At 36.6% G+C, this 18,354-nt stretch overlaps 3 protein-coding genes across 6 annotated transcripts; 1 reads left to right on the top strand and 2 right to left on the bottom strand.

Annotated features, from left to right (window-relative positions):
* Window positions 1–54: 54 nt before the first annotated feature.
* On the bottom strand, window positions 55–3,463 carry LOC105275974 (axonemal dynein light intermediate polypeptide 1). Its single transcript, XM_011333233.3, has 7 exons — window positions 3,378–3,463; window positions 1,417–1,512; window positions 1,176–1,334; window positions 931–1,063; window positions 693–838; window positions 393–590; window positions 55–245 (listed from the first exon to the last, which is right to left on the bottom strand). Exons 2-7 carry the CDS (start codon window positions 1,507–1,509, stop codon window positions 210–212), a joined length of 765 nt encoding a protein of 254 aa, XP_011331535.2. The 5' UTR covers window positions 1,510–1,512; window positions 3,378–3,463; the 3' UTR covers window positions 55–209.
* A 13-nt stretch (window positions 3,464–3,476) lies between these two features.
* On the bottom strand, window positions 3,477–17,982 carry LOC105275973 (PH and SEC7 domain-containing protein 1). Of its 4 annotated transcripts, XM_011333232.2 has the most exons (14): window positions 17,295–17,982; window positions 12,703–12,769; window positions 12,069–12,122; window positions 10,843–11,197; window positions 9,438–10,611; window positions 8,576–8,820; window positions 8,292–8,485; window positions 7,900–8,092; window positions 7,562–7,734; window positions 7,013–7,229; window positions 6,675–6,819; window positions 6,403–6,546; window positions 6,060–6,253; window positions 3,477–3,636 (listed from the first exon to the last, which is right to left on the bottom strand). In XM_011333232.2, exons 1-14 carry the CDS (start codon window positions 17,454–17,456, stop codon window positions 3,615–3,617), a joined length of 3,339 nt encoding a protein of 1,112 aa, XP_011331534.1. In that variant the 5' UTR covers window positions 17,457–17,982; the 3' UTR covers window positions 3,477–3,614. The 4 variants fall into 4 exon arrangements, with proteins under 4 accessions (XP_011331534.1, XP_011331529.1, XP_011331528.1 ...); XM_011333227.2 differs by lacking the exon at window positions 3,477–3,636 and having other exon boundaries at window positions 4,969–6,253; window positions 9,450–10,611; XM_011333226.2 differs by lacking the exon at window positions 3,477–3,636 and having other exon boundaries at window positions 4,969–6,253.
* On the top strand, window positions 13,382–17,301 carry LOC105275972 (probable tubulin polyglutamylase TTLL9). The gene is made up of 5 exons (XM_026972559.1): window positions 13,382–14,866; window positions 15,096–15,280; window positions 15,555–15,863; window positions 16,010–16,224; window positions 16,415–17,301. The coding sequence occupies exons 1-5, from the start codon at window positions 14,538–14,540 to the stop codon at window positions 16,664–16,666; spliced, it is 1,290 nt and encodes a 429-aa protein (XP_026828360.1). The 5' UTR covers window positions 13,382–14,537; the 3' UTR covers window positions 16,667–17,301.
* Window positions 17,983–18,354: the final 372 nt, after the last annotated feature.

Here is an 18,354-nt window from a genome sequence, read left to right on the forward strand (position 1 = left end):
TTTGCGTACCTATTTGCAATAAATTATTATCAGTTTACTTATAAGCGATGTGCATTTATTAAAATGTGAATCTTTTATTCCTGTTTATATAATTACATTTTACATTAAAATTTGTTAATGCCAATATAGCTATTCATGTACTCATAGATGGTGTGTTTATAATTGCTGTATGTAAAACATTTAAAATTACGCTTGTATATGTTGGCTTTTTATTTTTTCGGTGCTATAATACCTTCCAATTGAGTCTGAAAATCATAATTATGTTTTATGTTTATGATAATATTTTACTATAACATAATAAAATCGGAGAATCAGAATAATACATGCATCATATGTTTCATAATTTAATATAAGCTTGAAAAAGAGTTCCTAAGAATTAAAAAAAACTCTACCTTTAATTGCAAATTTGTCTTTTTAAGAAATTGTATTTCTTCCATGTGTTTCTTCTCCTCCGCTTCCCTTAACTCGGTCGCTCTTCTCTCAGCTTGATCAAATTTCAACCTTAATTCTGCAACCGTTTTCTCTAACTCAGTTTTTTCTAATCGTAATTCTTCAGCTGTATTAATTAGATTTTCCTTTCCTTGCTCAGCCTATCGAACAAGCATCCCGTTAATTTACGTTAAAGTGCATTAAGACTGTATTTGCCAGCAAAAGTTATCAAATCTTTTACTTATATAAGAACATGTGCGTACTTGCAATGCTTTACGTATCCCGAAAGCAATACTACTTTGGTACAATGTTTGATAGGCCAACAGTGTCATCCTAAGTTCATCTCTTACCCTCAGCAAGAGCAGTCCACGTTCGGCGCAATTCACCGTTACTTGCCGTATCAATTCATCTGAAATGCGTTAACGCAATATTTTATATTATATAACATATTTGCAGAAGAAGCAATGCGCAATTTGCTGCGTTACTTAATTGAAGTTATACCAAAGCATTGTGTGTAGAGTTGCCTACGAACGGGACAGATGCCAGTTTCCCTGGCCTGCCTCTGCTGTAATCTCATATCAAGCTGCTCCTGCAAGTTTATTACATCCAGCCTCGTCGCGGGAGTACTCGACACCTAAACAACAACGGATGTATCGGTATGTCTGCGGACTGTCCACGTACAATTGTATTATTATTTTTAAATTAATTATTAGTTTATTCGTTTTAAAAAATATTTCCAATTTTACACGCTGGGTCCATATCTGTCCGTCCTCCTCCCATTCCTTCGGAGGCAGAATTTTATTGAGGATCTCGATGGTCTCCTTTCGCGTGTCGGCCGGAGCTGAGGTCTTCTCAACTTTGCAAGCAGCCGCGCCAATTTTTGGCAGCGCCGAATCTTTGCGTACCTGTGGGTGTTTTTTATTTTCAAAGTAGATGCGTCAGAGATCCATGAAATCGATCAAATAATAACTGTAATTCATCACACACTTTTTCCGGATGAGTCGTGACCAGAACTGGTTTATCGTATTTCACCAGGGTGTCCATAGTCGGAATTATGCGATCTTGAACTGCGGTAGCCATTCTCTTAAATACGAGATTTGGATATTAGAAGAGTATTTAATATTAGCGACGCTACGTGTGATATACAAGCACTGTGTGAATATTGTAAATATTGATGATGATATAGACTTCAAGCATAACTCGTCTCGCGCTTCTGATAATTGAAGAAACATCACCATAGAAACATCGATCGTACTTGATCGTTGCTTGATTGTTTCGTGCCAATGTATTGTAATTGTGAATACTATTGCAGCTTTTATGACTGTACGTGTGTGCAATCTTGCAATATTAATGTTTAATTGCGTATGAAAAACGGTTATGATTATTGATATGATTGTGTGATGCACGACCGAACATGACTTTTGAGTTTTATTTTGGTTCTACTCTTCTATTAACAATCCTCTTCTTCCTTGAGCCTGATGCGATATTTTCATTAGAATCTTTATTTATTCTTATCTTTTTTTATTCTTTTAAGAACTAATAAAAAAGATATATATCTGCTAATAATGAAAAAAATTCATAAAAGTTGAGTTCTATCATTGATATTTATATATCTATTGATAAACGGATCATTTAAAGTGCAAGAGCCATTCAATCAAGTACTCAATCATGAAAATGCGCAATTATTCATATACGAAATAAAATTCAAACAAAACTGGTTTAAAACGTTAAGAGACCAGAAGCATCGACATATATTTTTTAGCTACAATATGTATACGACAAAAACTAATTCCGCTAGAAGTCTCTACTATCTTTGTATAAAAAAAGTAGTATAACTCAACGGCGGATCATAATTTTATTTGCAAATAGTACATTTCAAAGCCAGATGTTTTACAGTGAAATAACCTTTTATTTATAATATTGTTTAAAAACGAAATAAACAAGGTTTTATTATTAAGTAATACGTTTATATTTTGAAGCTTGTTTTTATACACAACTTTTTATATACAAAAATTTAAAAGATAACAGATGGAGATAAAAAATTATGGCATTCATAATTCTTAATTTCAAATTTATGTAGGACGAAAAAAATGTATAAAAGAATATTATTTATATAACTTTATTTTCTATCTCCCTCTCTCTCTCTTTCTCTCTCTTTCTTATGTCCATAATCACATATTTACAAAGATATATAATAACAATGACAGTACTAATAATAACGCATAAATATAAAACGCAGTCATTCTTTTGTAAATTCATTTTATCATTAAATTTCAAATAATGATAATAGTATGAAGATAATACTAATAGTAACAAAATATATTTACAAATATATATATTTACAACTCAGTAGTAAACTAAGTTGTATAAAAAACCTTTCATCATTTTAAATTTCTGTTTTATTTCAGAAATCAAATTGACACCATGCTATTAAGGTTTTATTATATAAAATAGAAAATTGTTTAAATGTATGTGTAAAAATAGGAAACAATTATAAACAAAACTTATATGCAAAATTGTGAAAGGGATAATACTTCAACAAATGTATGTAAATGCAATTCTTTGGCCTATCTTCGCATTCTGTCGATTTAAATTTACTGTTCGTTTGAATGATCCGTATTCTTCAAATTTACTGTTCCATATAAAGTATATATCCGTGACAAATTAATTGTTAAATTCATCAGAAACAAGTAATTTTTTACATTCACAATTTTTTATGTCAGTATAATGTAATATAAGAAATTAATATATATATATATATATATATATATATATATATAATTTGTATTATATTATTACCACCCTGCAACAAATTTTTGCATATCGGTAAGTTTTTCATTATCATTTAGTATATACGGAGTATATATTTTGATACGATCAGTCTTAAATAACGCATATATTTCGCGTAAATACGGGAATTTCATTTATTTATACCAAGTATTCATTACCTCTGCTCATGAAAGAAACGAAGAAATCGCCTAATCAACACAGCCAACAGCCAAGACACACAATCATTCTTCCATAATTATCACAATTATCAATTGAAGTCAATTTATCTATTTTATTTGACGACTAAAAATTCGTATAGATAACTTTGTTTCATTTATTTCTCATTTCGTATTTGCGCGAAAAAAAAGCTGTCCTGAGAAACATCCTGAAAGCTGGACAAGCTTGCTGGATCCTGTCTACGTTGCTGCCGGATCGACTCTGTTGCATGCAACAAATGAATATAGATTTATTATAAACAAAGATTGTCGAGCTGTTGCAAAAATTCATTCAAAATCGCGATTTAATTTAAAATATCGAGCTTGTTAATTTATTTGTTGACTAAATAATAATAATAACTATAACACTAATAATGAAACATAACAACTATAACAATAATAGTAATACTAATAATAATAATAATAACAACACTGCCGATACCAACGCATGCATATTACTCAAAAGCAATTGTACGCAAGTAATTATTGTTTATTGTTGATAGAAAATAATCGGGGTTTTATCATAGAAAGGCGAGTTCCACACATATGTAAGATTTGAAGATCATTGATCTTTATTATTATATTATAGTTTATAATCAGAGTTTACGATATATCCACATATGTTACAGTTTTATGTACAAGGAGATCGCTAAAAATTACCCCCCTCCCCCTCCCCTCGATGGGATGGTAATTTCTGTTAAAAAACCAGGGATTTTGAAGAAGAGAAAAGAAAAAAATATAAAATAGAGATGGAAGATAGATGATGATAAAATCAAGAGAGAAAACAAAGCAAAGAAAAGAAAAAAATTTTAAATATAAACAAGAGTTTTAATTAGATAGTATTAAATACATTTCAAAAAGTTATAATACATCCTGTAATTAGAAAAGATAAAACAATTGAAACAAAATTCAGATTAAAAACGAAATAATGTTATAAAACATTTACTTTGTAATTAATTTTAATTGTGAAGAATATACAGGGATATCCTGTATATTCTCTCATATCGATATATCCAGTGAAACAATCGTTTATCTGTTACACACAATAATTTCGCGTTTATATAATTTCTATTATTTATATATATTTCACTGATATATATTTTTTTATTTAATGCTCTACATCAATTACTATATTCTCTAAAAATTCAAAAAATTACCATAACTTCAATATTTCATAAATTTTCTTAATTGTTAATCAAATTAGTAAAAAAATATTCAAAATAATTCTTATGTGGAATGTTAATTCATCAGACTCAATTACTAAATAATTAAAAAATCAAAATATTTATTATATATAAAATGGAACGATGTATATACAAATTGTTGTATATGTAATCACTAAAAATAATCTCACTACATATATAAAAATTAGGAAGAATCTTTATTTTGTTCAAATAAAACATAATTATATCTAACATAATCATATAATACGCGCGCGCGCGCGCGCATATATTTATTGTAATATTAAATGATCATATAATTACATAATATGCACAAATTTACATTTATAATATATATTTTTAATATAAAAATTATTGCAAAATTTAATCAAACATTAAACATGGAAGAATAAAAAGATTTATTATGCAAAAATTAGAGAAACAAGGTTTTTGTGATATGTTCAAATACAAAACATATATTTCATATATAATTAACATTCATAAAATATAATTATATTAAATATAATCATGTTTAAATGAGAGAGAGAGAAAAATTTGGCATGCTCTTCCTTAATTATACCCATACTCGATAACATAAATTTGTTTGCAAATTAGAGGAAAACATGAAAAACTTACAAAATCATAAGTCATAAAAAAATAAAATAAGATATTGTTAAGTAACAAATAAATTATTACTTAAATATATACTGTACGGTCACGAACTTTACAAATTTATAAATCGAATCTATCAGTCCAACATTAATGTTAAACTGTTAATTAAATAACAAATTCGTAGGTCGCTCTTTTTGTATAATCATAAAATGGTTGACATTTTCTTCGACTTTCTACGACAACGAGTTGAAACGCGAAAATGTTTTTCTACCCAGTCTTAACAGGGCTCCCCTCAACTCTTATAATATATATATTTCTTTTAATTTGCATAAATTAATATTCATACGCAAACTAACAATATGAAACAGTATAACATGTCATTTCGCACAATCACATATCGTTTTTACATGCTACTCTCAAATAACAAATTGCAATGTTCAATGCGGGAAAATAAAATAATAATGCTTGCTCTTAATCTACATAAACAAATCAAAAAGAAAAGTCAGCAACGATGTACAAAATACCGCTTTATCCTCAATATATCAATTTTTTTAGAAAACTTACGAACCTTAAAAAAGTTCACTAGCGTCAAAGGAATGTTAATAAACAGATCACACCATCACGAGCGCTAAAATGGAGTGCAACGTGTCAGATATACTGTTAGTTTGCGTCACTTGTGTCTACCATTAATCATTAACCATTAACCATCAACTATCAACATCACCAGCACCAGCACCGGGGTCAAACTAGCCCGCACAAGCCAAAAGCATCACGTCAACCAATATCGCCACTGGCGGCATTATAGTCCTGGTGGCCACCGTTTAATAGATTTAGACGGCCGCCTCCGCTATAAATGGCGGCCCGGTAACTGTACCTATTGGCTGCGGCCGGCCGTTCGGGGACCGGTGGTGGCACCAAAGCCCCTTCCGCGTTCACTAATGCCCCGGGTCCAGTAGGCGCACCCTCATCTACTTCGCCGATGCTACTCTCCACTAACGATGACGGTTCCACTTCACTGAACGCCAACCGGGAACGAAGTAGGTAGGCATATGTCTTGTATCGTTTCAACTGAAATAAGCATCAGTTGAATTGATTAAAAATGTGACAGAGTGAAGACACTAAGTAAGACGGAGTAAAGGAGAAATTATATTCTTGCTTTAACTTGAGAGGAAAAAAAATAAAAAAATTCACAGTTGTCTTAATTATTTAAAATTTACCTCGTGATGTAAGTAGGCGTCCTTCTCCTTATAATTCTGTACAGTGAGAGCTTTCGCACCTCTTTCCGGAGGATGCCGTCTGTGTTCATCTAATTCCGCCTCTAGCCTGTTGACTCTGTCCTCGTGGTCCCGCAATTGTTCTCTCTATCAACAAATCAGTTAAACTCTCTTTTTATATCTTTTATATGCACCTTTTTTAAGTTAAACAAAAGAAAAAAAAAGATATTTATGAATAATATAAAGAATGTTAGGATGCATCATAGCACACTCACGGAAGTTAATTTGGTATGGCTACATGGCAGCAACGGGCGCTGAAATTTGCGCTGGGAACCGACGGCGCCTGCGAGCGGCTGACACGAAAAGCTGGCGCATACAAAGTTGATTGTGTCGATCCAAGACTGCAACTCCTTCGAATCACTATATAAACGTAATATGATCACGCTTTAAGTTTTATTCATGCTGTGCAAGATTAAAATGGAACGGTATCACAATTAAATTCAAATAAAAAAACAATTCGAGTAAAATTTAGTTCACTTCCATTCTATTATTCTCTCCTATATATTAATATATATATATAATTATATTTGTAAAATTGATAAACAGTATTTACCTTGTTTGAAAGAGATACTCTGCTTGATCAGCTGTTTGCAATCGGAAAACATGCTGCTTTTTCGTATAATCGGTCGCTTTAGTAGCTAACGCGTGATGAATACGTATAGCGTTATGCAGACTGTCATTACGGAAGCCATGTTCATCTTTGTGCAGATATAATACAAGCTCGCGCAATGTGCAGTAGTACATTTTCCAGCCTCTCTTACCAAACGGAGCTGTGAATATCATATAAGAATATTACATTTCAATACGCAGCAGCCTCTCTTACGGAGCTGCGAGTATCGTATTTCACATAAGAATATTATATTTCATATAAGAAATTAAGAGATTGCGCAAAAGATATAAGAATATAAGTATCAGCTACCAAGAATTTTAATATTACAAAAGACGTAATGAGTGCGTACTTTTTTCCCCGTTTAGAAGAATGTTATATTTCATATATGTATAAGAAATTATACAAGAGAGTACGCAAAAGATATAAGAATATAATAAGAATATCACAGCTACCAAGATTTCAAATAGTACAAAAGACATAATGAGTGCGTACTCTTTTTTCCGTTTGAATCGTAGCAACACTTGCGCATAACATAGCCCTTCTTGAACTCCGTGGCACCTGTAATATTTGGCACATCAAGGAACGGATTCCCGGTACCGGCGATCATCGCCGTACCATCGCCCTGTTGTATCACTTGGTTCGTCGCTTCATCCCCTTCTTCGTCCCTAAACCGGCGAACATAAAATTTAATTCAGTAATAACTACTAATCACAAGGAAAACTATTTCGACATTAAACATTATATTAAAAAACTTAATTAAATTATTTATATAATTTAATTAAGTTTTTTAATATACGTTTAATGTCGAAATTTAAGTTTTAATCGCTTACAGGGCCCATTCGAGAGGGAAAGACTTGATGGCATTATAGAGCTGTTTGAGCACTTCGCGCGGAAAGTTATCGCCGTCGTTGAGCTCCGACAGATTCTCAATAAACTCAGAACAGGACATCTTCCGGCCAATATTCTGGCCGTGAAGATCCGTGTTAAGTAGCATTATCGCACAAGTTAACGTGTGAACCGCATCTAGACAAACAGAGTTTGATATGATATGATTCTAATCTACGTGACAAGATATAGAGAGTATATTTAATAACTCTAAAGATAAAAATCTGAAGATAAAAATTATTCAAAATTATATATCTAGAATTATGTAATTATCTTCTATAATCAGTATTACCTGACTAGATAAATTATACACATGTATATTCTAATGCGTGCTTACCTTGAGAATTGAAGCTACCAGGATTGCAGTCTAAATACCGTTTGGAAAAATGCACCAAGACTCTCTCCCGTTCTTGGGTCTCTCCCGTTAAGGAAAATTGAGCGAGAAACTTTCTAAGAGCCACGTCCAGTGTGTCGCGCTCAAAGTTGAAGTAGCGCAGGTACTCCTCCGCCACTGCTCTGCTAAAGTCGTTGCTGCACGAGATATTATATATAGATAAAATTGAAACTTTTGCAAACTGATATTTTGTATAGACAATAAATCAATACAAAGAGAAAGATTACTTTTTGCTAAGATGTCTGGAGACGTCAGACTTCTTAAAGCCGTCCAAGGAATAGAGGCGTTTGGCTAGTCGAACAGCGGAAGGCAGATCCACCGCTTTCGGACTGTAGTGGAAACTGTGCAGGCTCTCAATATCGCTTTCCTCATCCGCCGACTGCGGTGGCGATGCGCCACCCCCGTGTCCCTTCTGTTCATCATACACTCCGCTCATCAGAGCTTCCCTCTCATCTTGGCTCTCCTTTAATTCCTAAAAGCGGCAAAGAAGCGATTAATAATAAGTAGCTAATTAATAATAGGACATAATAAGTAGTATAAAATTTTAGGTTCTATTTTATTACTACTACTCTAGTGATGGCGAACCTTTTTATGTGCGCGTGACAAAAATTTACAAATAATATTTATCGAGTTGTTGATGTTGCTGGATAGTTTTTAAAAATTAATAAAGAATTAATTATTTTTTTGCAGAATTTTGTTGAGATAAGTTTTCAGCTGCCGGGCCTTGTTCCTACAGCTGGGCTATGTATTTGTTGGTTAGTTTCTTTCATGTAAAACAAAATTTAACTTGTAACAATTAAAACAAATTTTGAATAATTTATAAGCGTATAAATGACATTGTAAATCGTGCCAGCGAAATTTTCGTACGTGCTACCTCTGGCACGCGTGCCATAGGTTCACCACCACTGCTCTATGCTATTACTGTTATTACTATTATAATATATACAAATTGAGAAAATATATAAAATTGTGAAAAATAATTTAATTATTTTACAATAAAAAATTTCCATCAAATTTCTAAAAGCTAATAAAATTAATTCGAGAGTAAATAAATTCGAAACGAAACGTGATTAAATTCTCTAAAGCTACCTGATAACCCACACATTCAGGCGCCAGTGATCCGACAGTGATGCCAGGAACTCCTTGGACCCCAGGTTGATTCCTCTGTAAATTTTGGGGTACAGCGGTTGATACTAATTCTCCAGGGTTTCCTCTTCTCCTTGCCTGCCTGGGACTCGTGTTTCTTGGAACTTCTTTGTCAGGCCCCTTCACCTGGATCACTATTCTATGTTCACCAGCGTCCTGAGGATTAGCTTTCAATCTTCTCTGGGGCGGTTCGCTCGCCAAGATGGTAGAATCGCTGTCGCTGGGATCGCTCACCATCATGATGTCCCGTGCGCTGAGAATGTCCATCGTCTCTTCGTCATTGTAGTCTGGACTGGACATGTTGCTGATGGCCTCCGATTGACTGAGATCACCGTTAGCAGGAAGATGACTTGCCGGGGTGCCGGCGACCCCAGGAACAGTCTGAACCGGCGGAAACCTGCGGGAGCCAGAGTTGGAGGACATAACGGAGGACGAGACGGAGGTCGGGGAGGCAGGAGATAAAGAACGCTGAGGGCTCGTCGAAGAGGGTGATGAAGAGGACGAGGACGAGGATGAGCCGCCGTTTTGGCAGCAAGAAGCGGCTGGCGAACTGACGGGCGCATTGTAAGTCCAGACGATCCGCTCATTAGCCATCAAGCCCTCCGGCCGTGGGTCCAACAGTGTGTTCAAGCTCGAAGTGACGTCGTCGTCGATATCGATATCAACGGCGCTCATCGAAGGGTCTTTCTGGAATTGTAGATGATCCTCCGACCGCGAAGTACGCACGAAACCAAAACTCGAGGCAGTATTCTTGCTGGGATCGACTTGGACTCCCGGCGTGCCCTGCACCGCCTCGCGTCTGGCGGCGCCCACGGGCGACGTGCTGGCTGAACTGGAAGCCTTGTAGGCGCTTCCTCGATGATGATGATGATGTTGATGGGCCAATTGGATTTCGTTGGGACTGCTGGGCACCGAATTGTGGTGATGATGATGATGATGATGATGATTATGATTATGATGGGTGCTAGTGCTGGTAGTGGTGGCATGTTGATGGTTAGGATTGTACCTAAGGGAGTCGACCTTCCGCTGCTGGTGCTGCTTGGGTAGCAAATTACTGCTCTGCTGTGTGCGCGAGAGGTTTAACATTAGGTCGCCGGTCATCATGTACGCCTCGAACCTGCCAATCAGATCAAATGTTATTATATGATTGATATATATATATATATATATATATATATATATATATATATATATAAATATAAAATGTTTCCCAACAAGCGAGGTAATTTTACAAGATGTGGAATGGAAATTAGACCAAAACTAACTATGCTTGGTGAAGAATAGTTAAATAATAGCTATAGCTTTTCAGATAACAGACAACAACAAAGTTGTCTTAGCCAGTTCTTACCTAGGTGTATTCTTTTGCCGAGGAAATTTCTCGGCACAGAGGGGCTCCCATTGGGTTCGTTCCTCTTCCTTAAAGTGGTCTACGGATGGTAAGAGTACCTCCAGTTCCGACGAGACGGAGGCGTCGCTGCACGAGCCATTGCTCCTCGTAGCCGATGCTGATGCCGGGGTCGGCGAATCTGCAGACGCTTCTGGCATTCTTTGCGTCTTCTTGAGCTCTTTGTTGTCTCCATTACCGGAAGTGACGGCTTTCTGAGATTTGTTCGTCAAAACATCTTTCGAGGCTGTCGTATCCTCGTCGTTCATGGGTTGACCAGGAGAGAGAAGGCGGCGAACATGCGCCTTTACTGCGGGATCTGTAAGTAATGTTTCTGCTTTAGTATCTATGTATTGGTGTGCGTTCGCTTTTTTTTAATAAAATTTTGCCATTTTTTCATTTGTTTGGCTTACAATTAGAACAGATTGTCTTTTTCCATTGCTCACAACTCATAAACTATAAATATGTTTTGACATTTTTATTATAAAAGAATCAGCTATTCTTTATCAAAGAGAAAGTCAATAACTATTATTATATGTTATCACTAATATATTTTATAATAAAAATAACAAATATAATAATAAAAATAATTTAAAATGTGCGTACGCAATTATAAAGTATAAAAAGAAGCGAAATTTTTCCTTTATAGAAAATATTAGAAATCGATAGGATTGTCTGACAGGAAAACGTTTATCATTATTACTATAGTAAACATTTAATTTAACAAATTTGATGTATTTATCTAATCGTTAAAACCAATCAGGAAATAATAATTACATAATAATAAGGACGTTCTGCATAAATTATAAAAGGGAAAGATAAAATTCTTCGACGGATCGATGTGGTCGTCTGACAGAAAATCGTTTGTCACTCTTACGCATCGTTTGAGAACCGCCCGTGCGGATAATTGTGCGCCCTTGGTCATCGGCCAACCCCTTCCATGGGGGTGAATGCATAACTTCCTTTGTAGATTGTGTTAGCTATCGGTTATTATAGCGTTAATTCTATTATTATTACGATATCAGGTTCACAAGAATGCTTTCCGATGTTTATCTATCATTAGATTGATCATGATCGCGAGGGTTCACCAGCCTTATAATGCACGTCATTGACGTATGATACAGGAGTTATTGATTAACATATAGTAAAGTTTTATAAGTTGCAAGCATGCGTTATAAAACCACATTTACCTCTTCGCAGCTTCAGGGTAACGGGATCCGAGGATAGCCGTAAACATTTCAATACTGAAATAACAAACAAGTTTAAAAGTTTGAGCTTGTGTGAGCTTAATTATATGTATTCGATTGCAATTAATACAAATTTATGCAAATTTCTATTTATTTATATTATTATGGCCTCGAGAATTAAACTAATCATTAAGTTATATCTTTTTAACCGTTAATTTTAATCAATTTTGTTTTCTTACAGATTCTGTTCGCTGAGGTGTTGTCAAGTTCGATTTCAATGGTCATGCCAATTAATGAGATCAAAATCTTAATTATTCCATTATAGATTACATTGAATTATATCAATCTATGTTATGCTGCGTCAAATGACGTTTCATTTATGGTAGATAACGGAATATGCATGCAAAAAAAGATTAATCGATCGACAAGACAAGAACAGATGACGTCTATATAAAGTTGTACCAAAAATAAAAATAACAAACAAAGTGTATGAAAATCTCATGTTATTATTAATCATTATAATGTAATACCTATTTTATTTTATTATGTGTTATTGTTGTAGTATTGTTAATTTATTGTTAATTAATTTGGTAATTAAGAAAAAATATATATAATATATAAAGTATAATGTTTTTACCTTCTTTCGTGCTAAATCGGTTAACATCAACTTCGTTCACCCTGAGTATGACGTCACCAGCTTCGACCTGAAACAAATCAAACGTTAATCATTTTTACGACAATGCACACTATATTTATTGTTTAATAATTTATTTAATTCCAATTATTCGCATTGTCGTATTCGCTACATTTTGTGTGTGTGTGTGTGTGTGTGTGTAAACCAAGTTTGTTAAAATAATTATAACTAATAATGTCTTTAGTAATCGTAACTAATCTCATTCCCTTTCCGACTAATAACATATAAATATTTATTTCCGATCGCTTTATATATTATCATCGCATATCATGCCTGATTGAAAACGCATACGGCCCACCGCCATGTGAAAGTCTGAAACCGAAGCGAGTCCTGTTACGAAATCATGTCAGAGGCGAGAAAAGTTCAGCGAAAGGATTCCAGTTTATCTGCACCAGTTTTCTTACCAGCAAACAGTATAAATTTGTTCAATCTTTAAGGGCGAAAAAATTTTACATAATTATACATATGTGTGACTGCATGCTCTTTATAAAATTAAATTCATTAGTTAATCTTCAATAACAAATTAATAGTATTATACAGTACACTGCACACACACACACACACGCACGCACACGCACACACACACACATATACACCATATACACAAATTGTTTTATTTAAAAGCAAGAACAATAAGAATACCGATATTTTTTTCAGATTACGTTAAGATTTATTTTTGATTGCTTTGTTAACTTCTTGCGTAGTTATGTAATTATTAATGTAATGAATAACAAATCTTCAGGAACTGCGCTACGAGAATCACCTGGGAGAGTGGTACATATTCAATGTAATCGAATCTATCCCTGCCATAAAGACATTCTTCTCCCAAGAGGAACTCAAGCGGTCGCAAGCAACACGATAAACAAGACGTGAGTTTGGGCATTCGAAACACCTTTGGTACACTTCAGAGAATAATAAATTGAATTTTTCATTCACCACAAGAACATCGATAACACGACCGACGAAATGCAACTGATCAAATACGAGTTGGAAAATGCAGTTCTCGGCCAGTGGCCAATTGTATTTTTGGATCTCGCAATGACATTGACTTTCCCTGGGTCGTTTTTATAAGTCGTTACACGTAGGATGCATTTTAAATTGTAAAAATAATATGAAAACAAATATGTAATTATATATCTCATTATATGATATTTTATAATAATTTAATCGAAATCTTGAAAACATAAAAATTTAATTAACGTAGCTTAGAAGTGGTATCACGATATTTAAAAGTTGATTAAAACATTGAAACACACTGTATAAACGAACAAATACGAATCACCCTCAATTTTGTCCGCATGATTGTTCAGTCGTTAATTCAGTCGTCAATTCGTTGAATGATAATACGTCAACAACACGGGTATGTTGGATGATTCGCGAGTTATTTCTTCGGAAATCAAAATGACTAAATTATTCGATAGAGAAAAAGAATCTGTTGAATTGAAAAAAAAGTATAATGATAAGGTCGTAAAATTTCGCTGCGACTATTCGTCAACGCAAGTTCAGGTGATGTTGGCAAGAGGTTGGACCAAGGTAATCTTATCAAATTTTCGAAAATGCGATATTTGAGCAGTTTTCGTGGATTCCTAAAGGGCAAAAATATTTTTTGAAAAAAAGATTTGAATACAATTAAGCATGATAATCATAGAATCTGCTTGATACCAATAAAAAGAAGATCAAAGTTAAGGGATCCATTTATGAAGTTAATGTGTCACTTTTCATTTTCAAGAGTTTTAAATTAAGAGTTTTCTTAGAGGGTAAGCTATCTCAAAATTTAGATGGCAATTAAATCCTCGTTCTTCCTCTTGTTCTTCGAGATAGTTGACCCTGAAGATGCTAGTTGGCATTTGTGGTGGTGCGAAACGGGCGATGGCCTGCGGCAAGCGTTGGACGGGGATCGGAAGAAGCTGCGTCCTTACCAACGAGTGCCGCACTTCCGCAACCACTACGAGCTCACGCGCAAGAACTATTTGTACCGAAATCTCAAGCGCTACAGAAAGGCCCTCACAAGAGCCGAGAAAACCGCTGAGCTTCGCATATGTGATGCCATGCCTGTAACTTTCGAACTGCCAAACGATTATCGGATGTTCGTCGAAGAATATCACAAGTAAAGCAACACACAGCTTATTCCCAGTAAATTAAGGAAACTATATTTAATTTCCCAATATAATATTAAATTACTCCAAACATTCAGTTCAACTTATTATGTTTTTTTTTAATTTTATAGTCGTTAAGTATGATTTTGTACGACACATTCGTCGAGTAATCACAAACGTGTTAGTATCCATACGTATCGATATATCGATAAAATGTTCATTCCATATTCTTTCAACAAGGCAACAAGGAGCCACGTGGATTGTCAAACCAGTGGCGAAGTCGCGAGGTAAGGGCATCTTTCTATTCAGAAAGCTGAAGGATTTAGCAGAGTGGAAGAACAGAGAGACCAAGTTGCAACAACCAGGAATTCCGGCTGAGACTTATGTTGTTCAGAGATATATAGATAATCCTTATCTTGTCGCAGGTTCGAAACGTTCCAGTGTCATGTCTTATATAAACCAAATAATAGTTTTGATAAATTAATTCCAGAAATGACCGCTAATAGTCCGAGAAAATCACAAACTAAAATTAATTTTCGCGTTAATAAATTCTCTGTGAATATTGCACATCTAATTTTGAAGATAATTCGCTAATTTTATATTCAATCAACTGATTATCACTTAACACTAATACTGAGCTTCATTTTTCCTATCATCATGATCTTCACTGAATAACAAGAGATAAATCTCCGATCTCAGGACGAAAATTTGACTTGCGCATTTACGTGCTGGTGACCTCGTTTCATCCCCTGAAAGTGTGGCTGGCCAGAGAAGGTTTCGCCCGCTTATGTGGCGAATTGTTTGATCTGGAGAACATTAGAGATAACAGAGTGCACTTGACGAACATAGCGATACAATTAAAGGCAGGTCGGAATATCGAGGATGACCCTTCGATGAGAGGCAAGAGTGAGAAATGGGACTGCAAGTGGGCGTTGAGCAAACTTCGAGACTATTTAGTAACTCATCACGGCGCGGAAGTGGTTGAAAACTTGATGCAACGCATCGCAGGTGTTTATCAAGTGATTACAGAAAAAATGTGTGATAATTAGGAAACTATTAATGCACTATTAATAGCTGACAATTTTTCGAATACTATAAATTACTATGTGTTGCATACGTACATATTTAGACACATTTATGGGTTTTTGCCGCAGGTGTGATAATGGCCAGTCTTCTGGCAGTGCAACCGGCCATGATGCAGGACCGCAACTGCTTCGAGCTCTACGGCTACGACATACTGCTCAGCGACGACCTGCGACCTTGGCTGCTGGAGGTCAACGCGTCTCCTGCCTTAACAGGCACTGATAACGAGGACTATCGCCTCAAGTTTGATCTGATCGACGACGTTCTCAACGTTCTCGACTTTGAGGTAGAGCGGAGATCAAAATCAATGTTTATTTCGAACGATCAGGAAGGAAAAGTACTTTTTATCGCGTGCCTTGTGTGTATGTGTGTGTGTATGATGTAAAATATCTTAAAAGAAGATCGATTATTGCCTTGAGGGGCAATTTCATCGAGAGGAAAAAGTATTAAAAATAAATCGATATTTTTACTTGGAGGGTCGTTTTAGCGGTCACGAGACCAGAATCGGGGGGTTGGATCTACTCTGGAACGATGGACCAGTTTGGACCAGCTGCCCGTACCCCGACACTCGCGCAGAAACAGTTCCCAGCGAATTTAGGAGGCTCAACATCTTCCTCGGAGCGATTAACGATCGTCAAACACAACTCTTTTCGCTGAGGAATCAGCTGATCGAAAAACGTAAAGCGGGACAAAATTATTCTCCTATAGTACGTTATTGCTTAAAATAGGGACACAACTCGAAGGTATCAAGTGTTAAATTATACCTTAAAAATTTCTATTTCCTAAATACGTATTTTTTAATATATTCTTCTACATCAACTTTTACGTAATGTACTTTCGTCTAATAGAAATACTTTTTTCCATATCAAAGATTTAGAAGTTTATTGATCCATTTTCTTACAGTATCTTCCGTACGCTTATTAAAAAATTATTCGATAAAACCGTGCCGCCATCCAGAAAGAATGCAGCTGAGATGCACTCTCGCTTTTACGTCGCTCATCTCGCTTTTGTTTTCATTTTTTTCTTCGTTTTCCAGCATCAACACTAAATTTAGCTGCGAACACTCGTGCGAATTCGTAATCGCATTGATTATCCTTTTCTACTCATCCTCATCATCAATGTTGTTTAGATCATCTATTTATAACGAGTAAAGACAGCACTTTGTTCGCGTGTACTCGAATTATCCGGTATCTCTTCCCTCCGTGCTTTCTCTTATCTTCCGCGCATCGCACAATAACAAAATTTTTTTTAATCTGATAAAAAAATTGTCCATAAAGATCAATTTCCCGTGCACAACGGCACGCGAAAATCGATCTTACGACCAAAACGCTGCGTTTCACGCGTCCTGCAATCTACCTTGCCGCTCCTGGCCGCCGGCGAGTTCTCGACGATGTCGTAGATGACGTGGGCCGCCGGCAGACCCGCCGACGCCGAGGCGCCGAGCAGTGAGAAGCCGAAGGAACCGCCGGAGCCGGAGTCGCCGCGGCACAGGGTGACCAGCAGCTCCTCCTCAGCCATCACGGCACATTGATCCTCACCTCCTCGCTGTCATTTGCTGTGCATCACGTTTTCACTGCACTCTCGCACTCTCTCTCTCCCTCGCACTGGCCTCGCACTCGATCAAGGAGGCAGCGACGAAGAAGGACGCACCACCTTTATTTGGGTTATCCCCGTCCTCCGTTCTCCTGTCACTTCGCGACGGCGTATCTATCCCACGGGCACGCACACCCACGCGCGGGGCGGAGAGGCACCCTCCCCCCCTTCTCGCGCCGCACTGCGAAACGATCGTCGGCCGCACTCGGTCTCGCTCGCTCTCATTCGCCGTCGTCAGGAGGAATGAAGACGCGGCGCGTTTGTATCTTCGGGCTCACGGGCTGCACGCGCACGCTGGTCCTTCGTCAAGAGATCAGACGGGAACGAAGCCACCGTCGCTAGGGACACGCGTTCCACGGCGTCGCGAACGGCGCGACGGTTATCGCGAGTTATCGAACAAACCGACACCAACCACTCACTCGACCGGCGGACACCCCGCAACTGCCAGCAACTGACTGAATGTTGCGGCGCCACCTGCGTGCGCCACCGGTCCTTCACCTCCTCGCCGCCGCGTCGCCCCCCCTCCCCCTTCCCCTCCCCACCCGCCGTCCCGGTCCCGCGCACTCGGCGAATCCCGTGGCGCGACAGTCAGGGCTGCGTTCAGATTCTCAGAGAGGGTGCTCTCCCTCTCTCTTAATCTCACCCTTCTATCTTTCTCACTCCAACGCAGCAGGGTTCCTTAGAGTTGACGGAGTAGAGTTGCGGAACGCAGCCCCTGAAGAGTGTACTCGATGACGAGGAGCGTTTAGTTTCCTGGCGTGCACATTAGATGTCGCGCGACAATATTTTGACTAAAAGAAGCAAGTATTTGGCAAATACGCTT

The sequence above is a fragment of the Ooceraea biroi genome, chromosome 9, assembly GCF_003672135.1.
Source record: "Ooceraea biroi isolate clonal line C1 chromosome 9, Obir_v5.4, whole genome shotgun sequence".
In the NCBI taxonomy this organism is placed as follows: domain Eukaryota; kingdom Metazoa; phylum Arthropoda; class Insecta; order Hymenoptera; family Formicidae; genus Ooceraea; species Ooceraea biroi.